This window comes from Tachypleus tridentatus, chromosome 2 (genome assembly GCF_004210375.1).
Source record: "Tachypleus tridentatus isolate NWPU-2018 chromosome 2, ASM421037v1, whole genome shotgun sequence".
Lineage (NCBI taxonomy): Eukaryota > Metazoa > Arthropoda > Merostomata > Xiphosura > Limulidae > Tachypleus > Tachypleus tridentatus.
This window is the reverse complement of record NC_134826.1, coordinates 71,733,128-71,753,724: the sequence shown is the minus strand read 5'-3', so window position 1 is coordinate 71,753,724 and position 20,597 is coordinate 71,733,128. Positions and strand designations below refer to the sequence as shown.

Genomic DNA, 20,597 nt, shown 5'->3' with positions numbered 1-20,597 from the left:
GTTATAATGTGACGGTCAACTCCACTATTCGTTGGTAAAAGAGTAGCCCAAGAGTTGGCGAGGGTGGTGATGACTAGCTGCCCTCTATTCTTACACTGCTAAATTACTGGTGTAGCTTTGCGCAGAATTAAAAAACAAACAAACATTTTGTGTATAAAAAATGTGACCTGATTTTAATGAAAATGTTTCACTTCTGAAAAAGTACATATGAGGTTTTGTGAAAATTTTGTTTTGAGACAGAGTAATATGAATATTTTCGGATTCGGAGTATAGGAATTACCATAGAATATGCAAAAACCTATAGACAATAAAACCTATGATATTCATACCATAGCTTTTAATTATTTTGAATGAGTCAACGAATAAGGAAAAGATATAATTTAACAGATAAGATTTCATTTGTTTTCTTGAAGTGTTTGCTCTTTGCTCACCACAATGATTGTGCCTTGCTTAGCGCTATAAGACCATCTGTTATAACTTCCACTAGAAGCTTTGCTATAAATATTCAATACAAAACACAATTGATAATTAATAGCTTTAATTTTGTGAGGCTAATCATGAAATAACATTCTGTTTAAGATCATCAGTTGGATATCTTCGCTGTTTTCACCATCCTAACATGCTCGCTCTTTTAGCCGCGGTGGCGTTGTAATGTTCGGTCATTCCCACTATTCATTGGTAAAAGACTGGCCAAATAATTAATGACGAGTGATGATGACTAGCTGCCTTCCCTCTAGTCTTTCACTACTATATTAGGAACGGCTAATGCATACAGCCTTCAAACCAGATCAAATATCATTATTCAGCGGTGTATTCGGCCGTTAGCCCAAGAACATCTAAAAAGTCTGGCTGGATTAGCGAAATTACTAAGCAGGAAAGTAGAACCGTCGATGTAGAGCTTCATGTATCACTTATATCACATTTAGCCAAATGTTACCAATGTGTACCAATCCACAGCTGAAAATAATCCAAACTCAGCCCATTTTTAGAGCAGGACTCGTAGAAATAAACTTCACATGTGGGAAATTTAATTAATGTTTGAAGAAAAATGTTTCTAAGAAGATAATCTGCTTTTAGCTTGAAGCCACATGATAGGTTCTCTGCCCACAGCAGGGGCACGAAACCCGAAGTTGGGTATTGGAAGCCCGCATTTGACATTTTCTATGAAAGTGCGAAGCCTCACGTGATATTTCTATCTTTTCATCATTTAATTATATCAATATGCTATAGTTACAGAAACCACTTGAGGCGCTAACCCTCGCGCCAGTACACAAACACTTGAATTACTATGATCGAATACATCATAACGTATAAAAGAGTCAACAGTAATTTACTCGTCATATTTATTCCCATCGTAAATGACTTAAAAATTCATTTTTTTTTTTTCCAGTGTGGTTCGAACTAGAAACTTCGGTACTTTTCAAATACTGACTTGTAAGTACTGTATGCTAACCCATAGCACCACCTGTCGTTAGACACCAAAGTTTTTTATTATCACTGATAATCCTCTATTTAATATTTTTGGAAAATTTAGCAATGGTTACCGACTCTTTGGTTAAGGGCACGTCACTTTATAGCTTATGACTGGCTAGACAAACTATCCATTTTTTATCTTTGCAAAATGTTTGTTTACTGTTAAGCAAAAAACTGCACAATATGTGCTCTTCCCACCACGGGTATCAATAACAGGTTTCTAGTTTGTAAGGCCGCAGACATCCCGCTGGGCTCTGACAAAATAAAAAAAATGCTTCACTGAATTATTATTGAAATAAACGTCGGTTTTCCTTTCCGAGGTTTTTCCAGATCTGACTTGAAAACACATAACATCATAAACATACCTTTAATGTCAAAGCAAATTTGTAACTAAACCCTTAAGTTAGTGCAAGTAGGAATGTTGCTAACTTTACTGGGAGCTTCAAATATTTATTGATTTGGTTGAATTTTGAGCAACGCTACACGAGGTCCATTTCTCCCTAATTTAGGTGAGTAAGACTAGAGGAAAGACAGCTAGTCATCACCACCCAGCGCCACACTATAACTCCCCCACGGCTGTAAGGGCGAGCATCTTTGGTGTAACAGGGATTCGAATTCGCGACTTGGCCATACCGGGCGGGCCAATATTTATTGAAATAAATGGCAAAAAGTAAAGGATTAATAAAGAATATTTTATTAAAATTCGTGAACTTATGACATCCTTTTTTCATGCACCCGTTTTCCATGAACATAATTGCTGTTTAGAACTAGAAACAATATTTCCCAGCGAAGTAATAACACATTCACCAAAACCTTTCCTTCTATAGATAATAAGTAATTTGTCACGGATCAAGAAATATGTTCTGGTTATAATTTTTTTTTTTATTATTTCCACACATCCCCTGCTTTGCTTAATATACTCTTCAAAACAAGAAACGCAAAAGGAATATTTTTGTTATTATAAAGAGAAATATATGTAATAACGTTACAAGCTCAGAGTATGTGATGTTACACGTGTTAAGGCACTGATTGTTAGACCAAAATGACAATAAAATTTGTGCACTTTGAAAACGGAGGAAAACATCGGATTTTTCGCCAAAACGCATGCCTGTCCAATAAATTTGTTTGAGAGATCTGCATGTTCTGCAAATGCAACATGCGCAAAATCCCTATAAAAGTGTCGGGTTCTCAGTTTCCATAGCTCAGTGTTAAGCCACCGACACGCAATACAGTTACGCCAAGACTTACTGAAGCACAACGCAACAACGCCATTGGTCGCTTGGAAGCAGGCGAATCTTGATCAGATGTTCCCAGAGCTGTGAATGTCAACCCAAGCACCATCACAAGGCTATGGAATCGTCACCAACAACATGGATCAACTCGTGACCGTCCACGATCTGGCAGACCTCGTGTGACCACGCTCGCACAAGATCGCTACATCCGGTTTCGTCACCTTCGGGATAGGATCACCACTGCGACGTCTACTGCCTCAACCATACCAGGGCTGCGTAGGATTTCCGATCAGACTGTACGCAACCGTCTACGAGATTCTTAGGCCCCATGTGCAACCCATCATGGTGAACGTCAACGACGTTTTTCAACATGACAACGCCCGTCCTCACACAGCCCGACTCACCACTGTCTTCTTGAGACACCACAACATCAACGTTCTTCCCTGGCCCTCCTGATCACCAGATTTAACACCATCGAAATCTTTGGGACGAGTTGGACTAACGTCTGCGACGGCGACAACCTCAACCGCAGACTCTACCTCAGCTTGCAGCAGCTTTGCAGGCTGGGTGGACAGTCATTCCACAGGATGTGATTCGTCATCTCATCGCTTCCATGGGCAGGAGATGCCAAGCAGTTATTGGTGCTCACGGGGGGCATACTCGTTATTGACGTTGAGTGACGTTAAACTTCACCTAGTGAGCGTGGACTTCGCCTTTGCAGCCTTTGGATGTTCAGCAGTGAATGTGCAAAGTTTCACACATGTCATACAGAACTACCCGGAATAAACTTGTTAACAATTTGTCTCATATTTTGCCTTTTGCGTTTCTTTTTTTGAAGAGTATATTATACGTATGTATGGCCATCACTATATATGAGATTAAACCTGTGTTTTATTATAATATTATTAATACAAATACTTTATTCACAGAACTAAAATTATGCATTTCCAATAAACAGTTTTGTTTGTTTTTTATTTCGCGTAACATTACAACGGGAGTTACCTGCACTAGTTTCTCCTAATTTAACAGTTTAAGACGAGAGGGAAGGCAGCTAGTCATCACTACCTACCGCCAACTCTTAGGATACTATTTTAGCAACGAATAGAGAGATTGACCGTACTAATATAACGCCCCAACGGCTGAAAGGGCGAGCATGTTTTATGTGATGAGGATTCGAACTCGCGACCCCCAGATTACAAGTCGAGCGCACGGTTTTATAATCCCTGTTTTATTCTATTTACCTTAAGTTCATAAAAAATATAAACCAGTGGTGCACAAAGTCCGGTCCGCGACGAGTCGCCGAGTGGCCCGCGATGTCCAATGGGAAAGTCAAACATAGAGAATTCGCGCGCTTATAGTTCGCGCCTGCGAAGAATATGCATTAGATTAGATACTGGATGGTTTCATATTTGTGTCGAGCAATAAAGAAAATTTAAGAAGCAAATCTCGTTGATACATAGGCATTTAATCATTGGCGCAATGACGTAATATTTCCGTAATTACGAAATCTTACGCATTCCAATTGTTCTTCGAGATTCACTTACGAGCCCTATTTTGATATTATTTCGTAACAAAAAATGGCAGCTAATCGTAAAAGAAAAGTTGACGACGAAAGTCGGCAGTTTCATGATAATTGGACTGTGCAATACTGTTTTTTTCAACAACAGAAGAACGTGATTTGCCTGCTGTGGCTAAGGTATCCAATATAAAGCATCATTATGAGTCGATCATAAAGATTTCCACAACGTTGTCGGTAATGAACGAACAGCTCGAACTGAATCTCTGCGGTGGTAGCTGAATCACCAACAGAACGTTTTCTCAAAGCAGTCAGCACTGATGGTGATTTTGTCAAGCAATGTTTGATTACTGCATCGGAAAAGTTGTGTCCGGAAGCAGTTCGCAAACTGCAGACGGTGGCTTTGAATCGTATGACAGTTCAACGAAGAATTTCTCAGCAGATGTGACAAGGCAGCTTACAAATAAAGCAGCCAACTTTGTCTACTTCTCTTTGGCAGCAGACGAGTCGACTGGCATCAGTTCAACAGCACAGCTACTAGTTTTTATTTGTGGTGTGTCGTCATCGTTTGATATCACAGAGGAACTAATCGGCATGGGTTCCATGAAGGGTGTGACAACTGGGTCTGCTCTATTCGAGGAGACAGTACGGCTGTGTAGTAGTGTTTCATTGGATTTCACGAAACTGGTGTGACAACTGATGGAGCACTAGCCATAACTAGAGAAATTAGCAGGCTGGTAGCACTGTTGATAAGCATCGATGGAAAGCAGAACAGACAGTTGGTGAAGTTGTACTGTATTATCCACCAACAGCATCTGTGCAGTAAAGAACTTGGTTTTCAGGCACTGATAGTATTAGTGACAAAACCATTAATTTCATCAAATCACGAGGGTTCAATTACAGTTAGTTTCGAAGTCTTCTTGAATAAATTGATTCAGACTAAGGTGACCTTGTGTATCACTGTGAAGTACGCTGGCTGAGTCATGGGAAGATGCTCAGAAGATTCTGGGAGTTGATTGATGAGGTGATAGAATTCCTCAGAAGCAAGAACAAAGACACAGAAGTGATTTCCATGACTGATCCAGCATGGCAAGCTGATTTGACTTTTCTGGTCGACATGACACAACACTTGAATGATCTGAATTTGAAGTTGCAAGGCAAAAATCAGCTTGTCTGTCAGCTTGCAGCTTTGAGGACAAAGTTGCAGTTGTTCCTGCAGCAAGCAGCATCAGGCAACTTCGTGCACTTTCCCACTTTTCAGTCAGAGCTACAGAAGGATCAGAACATTGACACACAAGTTTATATTGGGAAGCTAGATACCTTGATTCAATCCATCAACTCACGGCTTCATGACTTTGACCAATGCAGATTGTTGAAACTTTCTGCTGATCCGTTCAGTGTGTCAGTGGATGGCTTGTTAGCAGAATATAAGTTCGAACTTACTGATCTTCAGGCATATGATGAACTGTGTGCTATTTACCGAGAAAAAAGTTTGCTAGACTTCTACAAAACATTGTCTGATATATTTGCTAATCTGAAAGAGAACACACTTGTCCACACCAGCATGTTTGGCAGCATGTACTGCTGCGAACAGGCTTTATCGCATATGAAACTGAACAAAAACAACACTCGCAATCAGCTGAGTGATGATCATCTGTAAGCAGTCTTGCGTCTTTCAACGTCAAACATCAAGCCGGACATTTCTAAGCTCGTAGATGACATGCAGCACTATCCATAGCACTGACTTTATATAAGTTTAACTGATATAAACGGACATATGTTATGAGTATACATTGCTATCAGTCGATATTTAAAAAAGTTTGTTTGTCACACGGAAACTTTATAAAATCACAATTGACGTAAGTAGTTCTTTACAGTACAACATATATTCAAACATTATTACGTAACGACCGGGCCTGGCATGGCCAAACGCGTAAGGCGTGCGACTCGTGATCCGAGGTTCGCGGGTTCGCGCCCGCGTCGCGCTAAACATGCTCGCCCTCCCAACCGTGGGGGCGTATAATGTGACGGTCAATCCCACTATTCGTTGGTAAAAGAGTAACCCAAGAGTTGGCGGTGGGTGGTGATGACTAGCTGCCTTCCCTCTAGTCTTACACTGCTAAATTAGGGACGGCTAGCACAGATAGCCCTCGAGTATCTTTGTGCGAAATTCCAAAATAAACGTAACGACCGAAATTTTAGTCCATACCATTAAAACATTTAAATTCACAACACAACATTTGATTTAAGTTCATTTTTAAATAAACATGTAAACTACAACGGATCGTAATGTTCTAGTTCTCGTTAATACAATTGTACAAAACAAATAATACCAAAAATTATTAATTCAACGGTGAATAAGACTATTAGCGGTTTAAACCTATTCGAGTTCAGAGGAATATGTGCTAGTTCATAGTAACATACTTGGAAAGTAAGATAACCTCTTGACGTTACTGATAATTTTAGTGGCTTATCTTTTATTTATGTATAAGAATTAATAAACACATCCACTCCTAAGAACGTTGTTCATGTTTCAATGAGGTGCAGTAAAGTTTGATAATAAATCGTGTTTTGCTTATTTCTCTGTTTTTTTAGTAATTATTTATTTTATCTTGACGTATTTTTTATGTCATTGTTTGTGAGGACACAAATCTGATGCCAGTTAGATTATTTTATAATTAATTATTCTTGTCATTTAACATTCTTATCAAACCTATCATATTTTTTAATATTGTAGAATTTATTCTGCTCCTTAAAGATTTTCAACCACACTATATTCTCTCTCTCTGCGTTGCAGACAACACGTTATGAGTTCATGAGGCCATTTGTTACAACACAATTGTTATAGTGGGAACATATCTAGATACAGATGCTTTACCAACTGTTTCTTACAAAGTCTGAGAGATTTGTGTATAATTTACTACCAGTATTACTAACAATATCTTATTTAAGTATTTCACATTTTACAGTTTTTATTTTTTTATTTTCTGGTTTTATCAATTAAACAACAGGTAACAATACAAGTAAAATAAAGTTAATATATGTCTATTTTCTTACAATTATCTTTTTAATTTTCGAGAGTCAGCATGTTGGACTTTCATATGAAAATATAATTTTTATTTTAGTTGAATATTTAAATATCGTACCAGTACTACACGTGTACAATTTCAGAAAGATCGTGTGTCGACCTGGAATAACTTTGTGATACTTCGTTATGAATAAATAATTAGGACATAAATAAATAAACAACAACAAAACTGGTTTCGTAACTTTTGTTTTCAGAAACGAATGAAATATTTTATAAAGAAACAAAACTTATCCTCCTGTGCGTTTTACTTACGAGCAACATAATTAAAATGTTGAGTGTTTATAGAGGCTGCAGGTTTATACAGACGTCAGTTTAAAAATAATTCTTCATTACAAATATTTTTATTTTTGATACGAAGTTCATAATGGGTTTTTAAATCTCTTTATATATATATATATTGTCGCATGTTTATCACATAGGAAATACGAAATACCTAAGTATTTAGGTTGAGCATATATGTTCAATGGTAATATGGATTAACATTTAAACATAGTTTATTTTGAACTTTTAGTCGTTCCTAAATTTGCACTGATAGACTAGAGGGAAGGCAGCTGGTCAACACAACCCGTCAACTCTTGGGATAGTCTTCTACCAACGGATAGATTATTGATCAATACATTATAACGCTCCCACGGCTGAAACGACATGTTCGGTGTGACGGAGATTCGAACCCGCAGATTTCGAGTCGAGTATTCTAACCACTATGCAATGCTAATCATATCTCTATGCTGTTGTTTGTAATGAATATATTAGGCTGTCCAGAAATAATTTGTTTGTAATGAATATATTAGGCTGTCCAGAAATAAATTCCGGAATGCTCAGGATGGCATTTAGAAGCTGAATATTGAGTAACTTGTTGTTGGTTGGTTTAATCCAACGTTTGTCGATCACAAGGTGTCTTAATTGTCTGCTGTTTCAACTCTACTCAGAGTAAGTTTCGTAACCCCTAAGGCAGCACTGACAAAAATGACTTTCGTTTGATTTTCCTCTACGCCTTCAAACTTGGACGAAAAGTTTTCGGAAATACACAGAACATCAACCAGGCATTCGTCCATGGATCTGTTACTGAACGTACAATTCAGCGTTGGTTCCAAAGGTTTCGACATTAAGGGAAGCAATTGAGACAGGCCCTCGCACAACAGTACGTGAGCTTGCAGAAAAAATAGGCAAAAGCAAATCAAACATTGCCAACCACCTGAGTGCGATTAAAAAGATAAAAAAGTTGGATAAGTGGGTTCCACATGAGCTGACTGAAGATCAACAAAATCAGCGTTATAAGACCTATCAAGGATGACGCTCCAAAAAGTGAACAAATTGGGAATCGAGGTTCTGCCTCATCTATCACATTTCCCAGACCTCTACCCTACAGATTTTCATTTTCTCAAGCACTTTGACAACTTTTTGAACAATAAACGCTTTCAAAACCAGAAACTCTAATTTCTATAGCAGGGGCATAAACAGCATTGTTACATGTTGGCAAAATTATGTTGAAGCAAATGGTGCTTACTTTGATTAAAGCATGTTTTAAAACACTGGTTTACTTTTTCAAACTTCGCAGTTCAAAAACGACGTCTATTTCTGGACAACCTAATAAATGATCATACAAGATGTTCGGAAAGTCACTGTGCACTTATATATTTATTAAGAGACAAAACTGCACAGTGACTTTCCGAACAACCTGTTTAATCGTTGCCATGAACCCGGGACGTTTAAAAATTTTCAGCTAAACAAATATTACTGTAATTAAAAAAGTTTATTTGAATATGAATCATTTTAAAGAATCATTCTACGCAGATGCGGTGTAGTTATTTTTTTACATGTTTTGTTTAAATTCAAAGTTCCTCTTCTCATAAACGGTTTATATGCGCTATGTCATGCGAAAGGATCGAACCCAGAACACTATCGTAGTATTACGAGATAAAACTTGATCGGAATTGAATAAGAACAACAACAACAACAAACTATTGTAATAAATAACATCCATGATGTAATTCGTAGCAGACCCGTACAAGTTATGAAGTAAGATGGTGATAATATGTGTAGGATTTTTTACCTTCTTTGCACTACTAGAGCGTGTGAAAATAATTATTATGAGGTTAACAGGATTTAGAGTCTTTGATAATTTTTTCAAACTTGTCGTTCAACAGTTTTTACTTTATGGGAATAAAAATGGTGATGGACTCGTGTACATTTGTTATAAAATTTTTGGTCAATGATGTTTTAAATCTTATTTTTTGGTAATCTGAAGAGTCCATAGACTCCGAAATATCGTTAACTTTATAAACCAAGGTGCAAGCAAGCCAGTTAAAACACTTACAGCCGAACATGCCTAGAAATAAGCTAATAAAGTCTTTTTATGTACTACTGGTATACTACAATTTTTATTCTTCGTTATTTAATATACTGTTTCTCAAATCTTTCGAACAGACAGTGTGTGCAGTGTTAATGATGAAAACTGGTTAAGGAAGTAGCTAATTTCCTTTCACCCTAGTCACCTAATGAACTGGATCATTCACCAAGGATATATTGTGTACCATTTTTGTGGGAACATTTCTGTAAAATCGAACATATTGTATGAGAGTAGCCAGGAATTTTTCGCACTGGAAGGTCAGTTTGGAACATCAAACTTATAGTTGCTTAGTGATAAATTGATGCAATAAGAGACAAAAAGGATAGGTCAGATGGAGGTGACCGGTAAGCAATATCCTTTGTTTTGAGAAACTATTACACAAAGGGATTGAATATTGTTTTATGATTTGGCTAAAAGTGAACGTGCAGACTCTGTTCAACAGAACTGCGCGAGCTCGAACCTTGGACCTCAAAGTCAGAAACTCGAACTTATATATATTACCGCTCATTAACATTCGACATCCGAATAAAAATTTAAGAAATTACAAAAGCTATATCAGATCTTAAAAACAAAAGAAACTATCAGGTCATTCCCTAAGTAATTTCCAAAAATTTAAAACAGAAAGTGCACTATCATTTCTGTCTACTAAAATATGTAGTAAAACGTGTATAAAAATGTTCAGACAAATAAAAGAAACTGACCCAACTCCACTTTTTCAGATCATTAACCAAATAAACCCTTATCAAGATGGATGTATCTGAGGAGCACATCAGGCATATAATGCTTTATGAGTTTAAAAAAGGCAATAGTGCAGCAGAAACTACACGAAACATTCAAGGTGTTTATGGTGTGGAGTCTCTCAATGAAAGAAAATGTTGAAGGTGGTTTCAAAAGTTCAGATCAGGTGACTATAGCTTAAGTGATGCGCCATGTTCAGGTTGTCCTGTTGAGTTTAAAGATGACTTGCTGCTGGCTGGGCTTGAAGATTGTGCTGTAACAGTTGAAGAACTAGCACAGAAGTTTAATCCAACCTATTCAACAGTTCACCATCATCTGCAACAGCTTGATAAGGTATCAAAACTTGGCATATGGGTCCCCCATGATTTGACAGAAGCCAACCTTAGAGCGAAAGTAAACATTTACACTTCTCTGCACTTTTGTGAACGTATCTCACTTTTTTCGGACAGGTTAATGACTGGAGATGAAAAATGGATATTTTATAAAACTTATTACGTACTTCAGACAACGGCTCAGTGCAGGTAAACTGGCTAAAGCACAGTGCAAAGTGGACTTCAGCCTTAGGAAAGTCTCATTAAGTGTTTAGTGGGATATTGTTGGTGTGATCCACTTTGAATTGCTGCCACTCAGTGCAACATATACATCAGACTTCTGTTGTCAACAGTTAGAGCACTTGAATGTTACACTGAAAAAAAAAGAGGCCTGCTTTGATCAATCATAAAGATGTGTTACACCAGGATAATGCATGGCCCCATAGAGCAAGGATCACATCTGCAAAGACTGAAGAGCTAGACTGGGAAAAACTTCAACATCCTCCTTATTCTCCAGACCTTGTCCCATCTGATTATCATATATTCCAAAGTTTGCAAAACTATCTTAATGGAAAAAGCTTGGAACACATGAAGATGTCAAAACTACCCTCTCTACATTCATTTTCTCCAAATCCCGAGAATTTTATAAAAGTGGCATTCAGAAGCTTGTGAATCATTGGCAGGAAGTAATTAATAATAATAAACATACTGATTAAATAACATTAAAAGCATTTGAAATCATTTCTCTTTTTCTAAACCTAAAATCGGACATTAATTAAGGCATGACTTGATACAACTGATCACTATAAAAAGTTCGAATGAAATCCGTCTTAACTTGGATTTAAATGAAGTCTTTTAATGTAGAACGGATGTTAGCAAATTGTCGGAAGCGTGGCACGAAAGGAAGGGGATGTGTAAAATGAGTTTTTCAATCCTTTATGTTTTATCCTGAATGTATGCTTTTTACAAGTTTATTACGTTTAAAACCATAAACCATAGGTGGCCCCATAAAATTTTTTGCTTTTTATTAAATTTCATGCAAAGCTATACGAGGACTATCTGCACTAACCGTCCCTAATTTAGTAGTGTAAGACTAGACGGAAGGCAGCTAGTCATCACCACCCACCACCAACTATTTGGCTACTCTTTTACCAACGAATAGTGGGATTGACCGTCACATTATAACATCCCCACGGCTGAAAGGGCAAGCATGTTTGGTGCGACATGGATTCGAACCCGCGACCCTCAGATTACGAGTTGAACGCCTTAATCCACCTGGCCATGCCGGGCCCCATTTTCTCGCAACCATTATATACTTGTTGAGCTTAAGCAGTGATGAAGTATTTCTTCGAAGTTTTAATGTTAGAGTGTGTAACATGAAATATGTATCGTTCCTCTTAAAAATGTAATTCTGTATAATTTTCATACTGAAAATAATATTAAAAACAAAATTAGCTAACATTATAAAAATGAAAATCAGATGAATAAATAAGGGAATCATGGTGACATGATTAGTTGTAACAAATGCGACTATAACTTTAGGATTCAAGTCTAGGCACATAAACCATTTAGCACAGCTCAGCTGAGATTATGTTAAAACCTGTAGTTAGTTGTTGTTAAACTTTCTATTATAAAATATGCCATCCTTACCTGATGTTGTCCTAACATCTGAGATTGTTATAATTGAAAACAAGGAAATTTTGTACAGTTTTAGATCAATTGGATATTGCAGCCATTTAGATAAGAAGAGCAGCTGACATATTTGTATTTGTTGAGAATAGATCAAACCTCCTCACTATATTTTGTACTTATAAATAAGGATCAAACCACCAAAGAATATTATATTTATTTGTAGAAAAAGGATCAAACCACCAAACAATGTTTTTTTTTTTTTTTTACTGGTAGAACAAGGATAAAAAATTCTCATTATATTTTGTATTTCTAAGTAAGAATCAAACCTCCTCACTATATTTTATATTTCTAATTAAGGATCAAACCAACAAACAATATATATTTTTTTACTGGTAGAACAAGGATCAAGACATCTCATTATATTTTGTATTTCTAAGTAAGGATCAAACCCCCAAGCAATATTACCTTTATTTGTAGAACAAAAATCAAATCTCCTCACTATATTTTATATTTCTAATTAAGAATCAAACCAACAAACAATATATATATATATATTTACTGGTAGAACAAGGATCAAAGCATCTCATTATATTTTGTATTTCTAAGTAAGGATCAAACCCCCAAGCAATATTACCTTTATTTGTAGAACAAAAATCAAACCTCCTCGCTATATTTTATATTTCTAATTAAGGATCAAACTACCAAACAATATATTTTTTTTTTACTGGTAGCACAAGGATCAAAACATCTCATTATATTTTGTATTTGTAGGGTAAGGATTAAAACAATCATATGTCCAATCTGATCAAAAACAGTATGGTAAACAGTAAAAAAGAAAAATGCATTTTTTTTTATCAAGGCATAAAACACGAAAACTATTGTTTGGGGTAAAGATCCCATATTTCGTGCTACACTGTCAATAAAAGCGAACTTTTCACCTTTGCAACACATTGTGTTGTGTGTCTGGACATTATGTTAATCAAATAGTTTAGTTGTATTTCAAAATTATTTGACAATAACTGATGGAAACCGTGCTAGATTTAAGCTCTTAACAGCATAAACTACAGTTTTATAGCTTGAAACTAAACGTTTTGTGTAGGAATTATAACAAAAGGAATAAGCAATTAGAACAAAGAAAGAAATTCGAAGAAAAAGGAAACATGTAAAAAGCTTTCAATAAATGTGGGATTGAATGGTAATGTTGAACTCATGGTTTAATTACTACAACCTGAGCTTGCGTTTCATTAACTGATTAATGGTTGCGTACAAAAGTCCAGGAAGACTTGAACACAAAACGAAACCATTTTTAGCTGATTGCGCATAACATAATCCTCCAAACTAGAACAGATAAAATGCTACGAGTGACTATAAGTGTGTGTGTTTGTTTTCTTATAGCAAAGCCACATCGGACAATCTGCCGAGCCTACCGAGGGGAATCGAACCCCTGATTTTAGGGTTGTAAATTCCTCAGACATACCTTGTGCCACAGGAAGGGGAATCTAAAAATGTAAAAAAAAATCCAACAACAATAAACATGATTACGAGTGGTTAAGATATGACTCAAGACAGCCAAGTTACATAGGGATATAACCTTTTTGTTTTTATATAAGTACAGAACATTCTTTAATTTATACTGGTATTGTAAGTACTGTTGAGATAACCAGGTAAGGTGTGTAAGGTGTGGTAAAGTATATGATAATAACCGTCAATTACCACGTCAAGAGCCTGGGAAGATTTCGACTTTCTTCCTTTTGCGCATTCATTTGTTATGACGTAAGGGCGTTGCATTCATAACGCATGGTCTACTGTGAGAAATGTATTTAAAGTTTAAGGTAGTTATTCTTGGAAGCATTCATCTTTTATGTATATTATGTTTGTTTGCTGCTTCATACGGGGTTATCTGCAATGTGCTCTCCGCAAGGATCGAGCTCCGATCCTTAGCGTTATAAGCCATCAAGATTACTGTTGAGTCACCTGAAATACATTCATATCTAAGATATGTAACCCAATTAACGTCAGTCATTGCGTTTAATTTTGTTTACACATCCAATCAACATCAACCATCAGTTTAAGTATGTTTACACATCTACAACCTGAGACAGATTCTAACATGAAATAATCGAGCCTTTGAAACCTTTTGAGGTCCCTTATAAGGCTAATACCTTATTAAACAATACTCAAAGGCTGTTGAGGTTTGTCAACGCATAATGAAATATGAACCTAGATTACTGAACCACCGTGTCTCTCCGGTAAAGTCCTTTAACATAATATAAACTGTGTTACCTTTATTGTAATATTTTTGATTAGTTAATTAGTCATTAGGAGGCGTTCACAGCAACAGACTGGTTGGCTGTTGTTAAGCGCAAAGATACATAATGAGATATCATTTGCTATTTCCACCGCGAGGTGCGAACCTCGGTTTTTAGCATTGTTAGCCTGCAGAGTTAACGTTGGGTTACTGGAGTGAGGAGTAAAGATTGATAATTCAAGAGATTTATAATTATGTAATTTCTAGTTGTCTCTTAATCCTTGTCTATTATTATTATTATGTACAAGTTTATCTTACTCAGCCTGAAATGTTTTATTGAAACTCGCATCTTCTCATAGCATGTTCAGCGCCACCTAGGAAATGTTGCCGGACCAAAGCGTTTATAAGAGTGAAATCGTGGAGCCCTCCCCTAATGGCTGAGCGCTAAGTCTGAAAGCTTTTAATGCTAAATGTATGGTTTCAGTACCCGTGGGGGGCACAGCAATGACAGCCCATTATGTTGCTTTGCGCTTAACAACAAACAAGAGAATAAACAAAATCTTAACAATGTTGTCGAAGAAAAGCGCTTAGATTGAAACCTTTGATGCTTTTAGAAGGCTGCTGGTGAAGATATTTAAATATTAAGCATTGGAAACGCTACACCTTTTGATAGTTATTAAAAAAAGAAGACATAATTTTATATCGGAATAAGAGATAAGCAAACCAACTAGTTAAAATAATTTAGATTAAATTTGTTTTTAGACTATTCCTGAACGTTGCTTATAAAATCGATATAACAGGACATATTAAACATATCACTAGCACTTTCCATCATTTAACAAGCAAGAAGACATTTATAAAACATGTACATAAATAATTAATCAAATTATTTACTTGTATACGACAAAAGGAAATCAGTACATACACATTTAAAAATGTTTGTTAAAAATCTACTGCATAATTACGTTATTACAACAAAAATGGTAAGCTCTAAAGCACCCAACAGACCAGTCCTCTTCAAAGAGAGAGGTTGCAAGCTCACACGAAAGAATAGAAAAAAAGAGATGCAAAAATGGCTCAGGCGTCAGAGTCGTTCTTCTGTTGTTCGAATTCTTTCTTCCTACGATCAGCATGGAAAGCTGCAGTTAAGGACAAGGAAAGTTCACGAGCGTTTTGGTGTTTTTCACATAGGAAAACGTGACATTCACAGATACGTTGTTTTAAGGGGTTCGTATCGTCCTGGACAACTATCATGGCAAATATTCGATCGTATACGGTATCCTGAGCACAGTAGGATATCTGATTAATGGGATATCTCGTCGTTTGAAAGTTGGAATTCTTGTTTTGAGACATCGCACTGACCTTAATACCCTCCAACGATACTTCAACCCCAAGGATAAACCGAGACTTCTGGGATACATTTGTTCGGAAATCGGTAACAAGCTCATCTACTGGTTGTCTGATGTTTTTAATTCCCAGAAATCCATGGGCGAAACGCTTTCCCAGATACTGGACGGAAAAGATGCGCGGAAGTTTCATAGTTTGAGAATCAAAGACGCTTTTGTTGCCAGTTTCAGATACTCGCAAGTTTTTGTTTTCTAGTGAAGAACCCTTCGAATTCATCATTACATTACAGATAGGCTTAGACTTGCTTTTCTTCTCGGAAGAATGTTTGTGGGATTTGGGATGATTGTGGCCGCTTTTCGCCCCGGATAATCGATGCGTGGTTCCATCAGTTGAAATTTCTTTTCTTGAACGACAGGTGAAGTTAAAATCAAAGCGATGGGGTACGCATGTGCTGGGTTCCATTTATATACACGTATGTATTAAAACTGGGGTCTGTAATAGCTTTACACTTTAGGACTAAAGTACTGCGTCCGGGAAATGCAAGCTCGTCCAGCCAACCTAACCTCAGTGACGTTTTTAATTCAAAAATGAGAGGTAATCATTTATCGCCGATATCTGCCTCGTGATGAATGTTCAAGCTCCAACCTTGTTACACGAAAGTCTTTTATTTTTTTAAGGAGTATATTCATTTCTCCTCGCCCTAGCGATAAAAATAGTGTCAATATTTAACAACGATAAGTATTAAACAGGGAGAAACGTATCTCGTTTGCTTTTCTCTAGGTTCTGAATCATTAGACAAACAATATCTTAAATATAGAATACATGTTTATACTCTTTCATTTTTTCTCTCCTATGTTTATGGTTTCTATTTGCCACACATGGTTATAACACTACAACTAATGATTAATATTCGACTACTATTAACTTCTGCTCAGAACAAGGTGCTTAGTTAGATTAGAAATAAACACTAACTCAGTAACAAATTTAGCTGAGTCAGTTGATATTTATTATAACCAACAGGATCATTAATATATGCTGATTCACCAGCTTGATACCTTTAATGTTAATGGTGGTTTTGGCCATAATTCCAACAATACTTTAGTATATCTAACTCCGTTATTTTCACCCCATGATAGTTACAAGATTGTTTGTTTTTTGAATTTCGCGCAAAGCTATACGAGGGCTATTTGCGCTAGCCGTACCTAATTTAGCAGTGTAAGACTAGAGGGAAGGCAGCTAGTCATCACCAGCCACCGTCAACTCTTGGGCTACTCTTTTACAAATGAATAGTGGGATTGACCGCAGCATTATATCGCCTCCACGGCTGAAAGGGCGAGCATGTTTGGTGTGATGGGGATTCGGACCCGCGCCCCTCTGATTACGAGTAGAGTGCCTTAACCACCTGGCCATGCCGGGCCTGTAAGATGTAAATTACCCTAAGTGTTTAACCCTTTCGACATATTTACTTTTTCATCGTTTGGAAAGTTTAAATAACGTACGTTTAAAATCAGAATTTGTTCGCAAAAGAAAGAAAGAGTTTGTGTTTTAAAATATGCTGATTTGTAACAAACAACAACAAAACAAACAAGGCCGAACTACAATTTCGAACTTAAAAAAATGTATACCTTATCATTAATTCTATTCTGTTTTCATGCGTTTTTTAACTACGACAAATTATTGACTGTGTTACGCTAGGACCTCTTTATTAGTAGTCTTATCAACTTATTTGAAATATATAACTCTCATAATTTTATTATCAAACTATATTGTGTTCATAATTGTATTATCAATCATTTTAGATTTTTTACGAATATCGGTGGGTATATATTTTATCGCGTTTATAGCAAAGCTAAAAATCGGGGCATCCACCGTGTCTATCACAAGGAATCGAGCCCCGAACTTTAGCTCGTGATTCCGTAGACTTACCCTTGCCCCACAGGGTGTATTCAGGAGAAACGCCAAAACAAAGTGACGAATAACAATGCTTGTACTGAACGTTGCGGAACATTCCTTCAATGAATACGAAATTATAATTAAAAATAAGAACTTGAATGTTAAATAGAATTTTTGTAATTACGTGTGTGTATTTTCATAGCAAAGCCACATCGGGTTATCTGCTGAGTTCACAGAGGGAAATCGAACCTATGATTTTAACGTTGTAAATCCGAAGACCTTTTGTAATTATACTTTCATGTTTAATGTATGGATTGTCCAAAGGTGAAGCGTGTGTATTCCAGAACATTATTTAATAATTATTATTTATTATTTAATAATGCACTCTCACTGATTGTCGCGACATCCGTGGTTTTGTTTCCACTTGTACCCGGTAGGGCGTGCTTTGAAAAAGTGATACCGTTATCTCTCATGGAGTAAATTTTAACATTAAACGCCATCTTCGTGTTGAGGTGTTTGCCTTGCAGTACCATAAAGTACCTTTTTTTTTTTGGATGGGTGGTAATGAAGATCATACTAGAGTACAGATTTAGCAGAGCTTTTGTTAATTATCTACCCTAATCGCCCCCTTTTTCCTATTGTTACGTTTGTTACAGAATATTTTGTGGCCTGACGTGTATAAGACGCTTACAGTATTTTCAGTTTCATTGTTACTTGTTGCTTTCAAATAGCTTTCTGATTTTATGAAAAGCAGTTTAAAACAAGAAAAGACATTTATGATAACCACTTTTGATTTCAACAACTTACGTTTTTCTGATTTCAGTTTGTTGTGGGTTAACATAGCTTCTTGAAGTTGAAATAGGACATTTTTCCATGCCATGTATTACAACCCAGTTTGTTTCTCTCAGATACGTAAAGATTCGGCCAATCAGTTCGAGGTGAGTTTTTATTACCCTAAGAGCATTGTAGCTCTGATGCCTGACAAATCTGAAAGGCTCAAAGCTAATTTGAAAAGATTTTTGAGGTTTCTACAAAAACTACGCTGGAACTCGCTCTATAAGTTATTCATATAGATTATAGAGAAACGTTCTAGCCCAGTGGTTCTTAACCTTGTTGGAGGTACTGAACCCCGGAAGTTTCGTACTTGCATTCACTGAACCTTTCGTAATTGGAAAAATAAAATATGATTTTTTTCAAATTTACAACATAAGTAGATATTTTATTAGTGCACAAAATTAACCATGCATCAGTTACACACAATATCACTGTGTTCAAAGAACAAAACCAACAAAACATGAATTTCACCCAAAAACATAACTCAATGAATATTTACTGCAAATTAATGTGACTTTTGCTGTTGCCTTTCAGAGACAAGTTCAGAAATGTGCGGCTTCACCACGGGGATTCGAACTCGCGACCCTCAGGTTATGAGTCGGGCGCCCTAACCACCTGGTCAGGCCGGGCGTCATCCAAAGCTACTCGAGAGCTGTATGTACGCGCTAGTTGTGAAGACAACTATTGGTTTGTTTGTTTTGAATTTCGGACAAAGCTACACTAGGGCTATCTGCGCGACATCTCTTGGACTACAGTAGTTAAATAGTGGGATTTGACTCATATAAAGCACCCGCGGATCCAGAATGCAAAATGTGATTTTACGATAATGGGGCGAGAAACTACTTACTTTGTAATTCATCGTCTAAGTCCTTCACCTTGGCAAGTGCCACGTTGTTTGCTTTTGTTTTGTGAATTTCGCACAAAGCTATTTGAGGGTTATCTGTGCTAGCCGTCCCTAATTTAGCAGTGTAAGACTAGAGGGAAGGCAGCTAGTCATCACCACCCACCGCCAACTCTTGGGCTACTCTTTTACAAACGAATATTGGGATTGAGAGTAACATTATAACGTCCCCACGGCTGAAAGGGCGAGCATGTTTGACGCGACGGAGATGCGAACCCGCGACCCTCATATTACGAGTCGCACGCCTTAACACGCTTGGCCATGCCGGGCCGGCAAGTGCCACTCTCATATAATTTTCGCAACAGTCTGCTCCTTTTTTCGCTTTTATGTCTACCATCCTCGAAAAGGATTGCTCGCAAAGATACGTTGTAACAAACGGCATGAGTATCTCAAGGGCTTTTATAGCAATAAGAGGGTACGCTACGATTTGGTGACACCAAAACGTTGAAAACGTTGTTGTTCTGAAAAGTTGCTGTTAAACCTGGCTCTGCTGAAGTTCAATGATTTCGTCGAGGTATTCATCATTGACATCTGTTGTCACAACACTAAACTTGAACGACTGTCTCACCCATGCTGGATATGACTCTCTGGTGGGGAAGTATCCGTCGAGAGACTTTGCGAGGTCATATAAGTAAATGGCAATTGCTTGTTTCGGTTCACCGGGTACAGAAATGTCTCCGATTTCAGATACATATACCGAAAGTATAAGTTTGCGAAGTTATCATCCTCTGTTCGTCGTTTCCATAACGGTAGCTTTTTTTTAAAAGCCTTCAGGTTTCTTCCGCTTCGATGATGTTGACTTCACTGACCTGCATCTGTTGATTGAGATGATTGAGAGCATTGAAGATATCGGCCATGTACGCCAAAATGTCGACTGCTAAGCGCACGAAGTTCCCTGCAGCACAGATATCAAGATGTGACGTGATCAGCCGCAGCCAATGATGGCCAAGTGGAGCATGACGTCACGAATCATACGAGTGGGGTGAACGGAACGGACACACACACAGATTGTGTGTCTTGACCTCCGCCGAACC

The 20,597-nt window shown here is 37.1% G+C and overlaps 1 protein-coding gene and 1 long non-coding RNA gene across 2 annotated transcripts in view; one reads left to right on the top strand and one right to left on the bottom strand.

Moving 5' to 3' along the window:
* Positions 1-20,597, top strand: part of LOC143244193 (uncharacterized) — a 64,747-nt gene that overhangs the window by 3,041 nt on the left and 41,109 nt on the right. The window contains exon 2 of the long non-coding RNA XR_013024943.1: positions 18,652-18,766. This is a non-coding gene — a long non-coding RNA (uncharacterized LOC143244193). The remainder of the gene's footprint in view (positions 1-18,651; positions 18,767-20,597) is intronic.
* Positions 12,597-20,597, bottom strand: part of LOC143244192 (low density lipoprotein receptor adapter protein 1-A-like) — a 28,543-nt gene continuing 20,542 nt past the window's right edge. Inside the window, exon 3 of the mRNA XM_076488426.1 lies at positions 12,597-16,635. Coding sequence (XP_076344541.1) covers positions 15,666-16,397 — 732 coding nt within the window. The 5' untranslated portion in view covers positions 16,398-16,635 and the 3' untranslated portion in view covers positions 12,597-15,665. The remainder of the gene's footprint in view (positions 16,636-20,597) is intronic.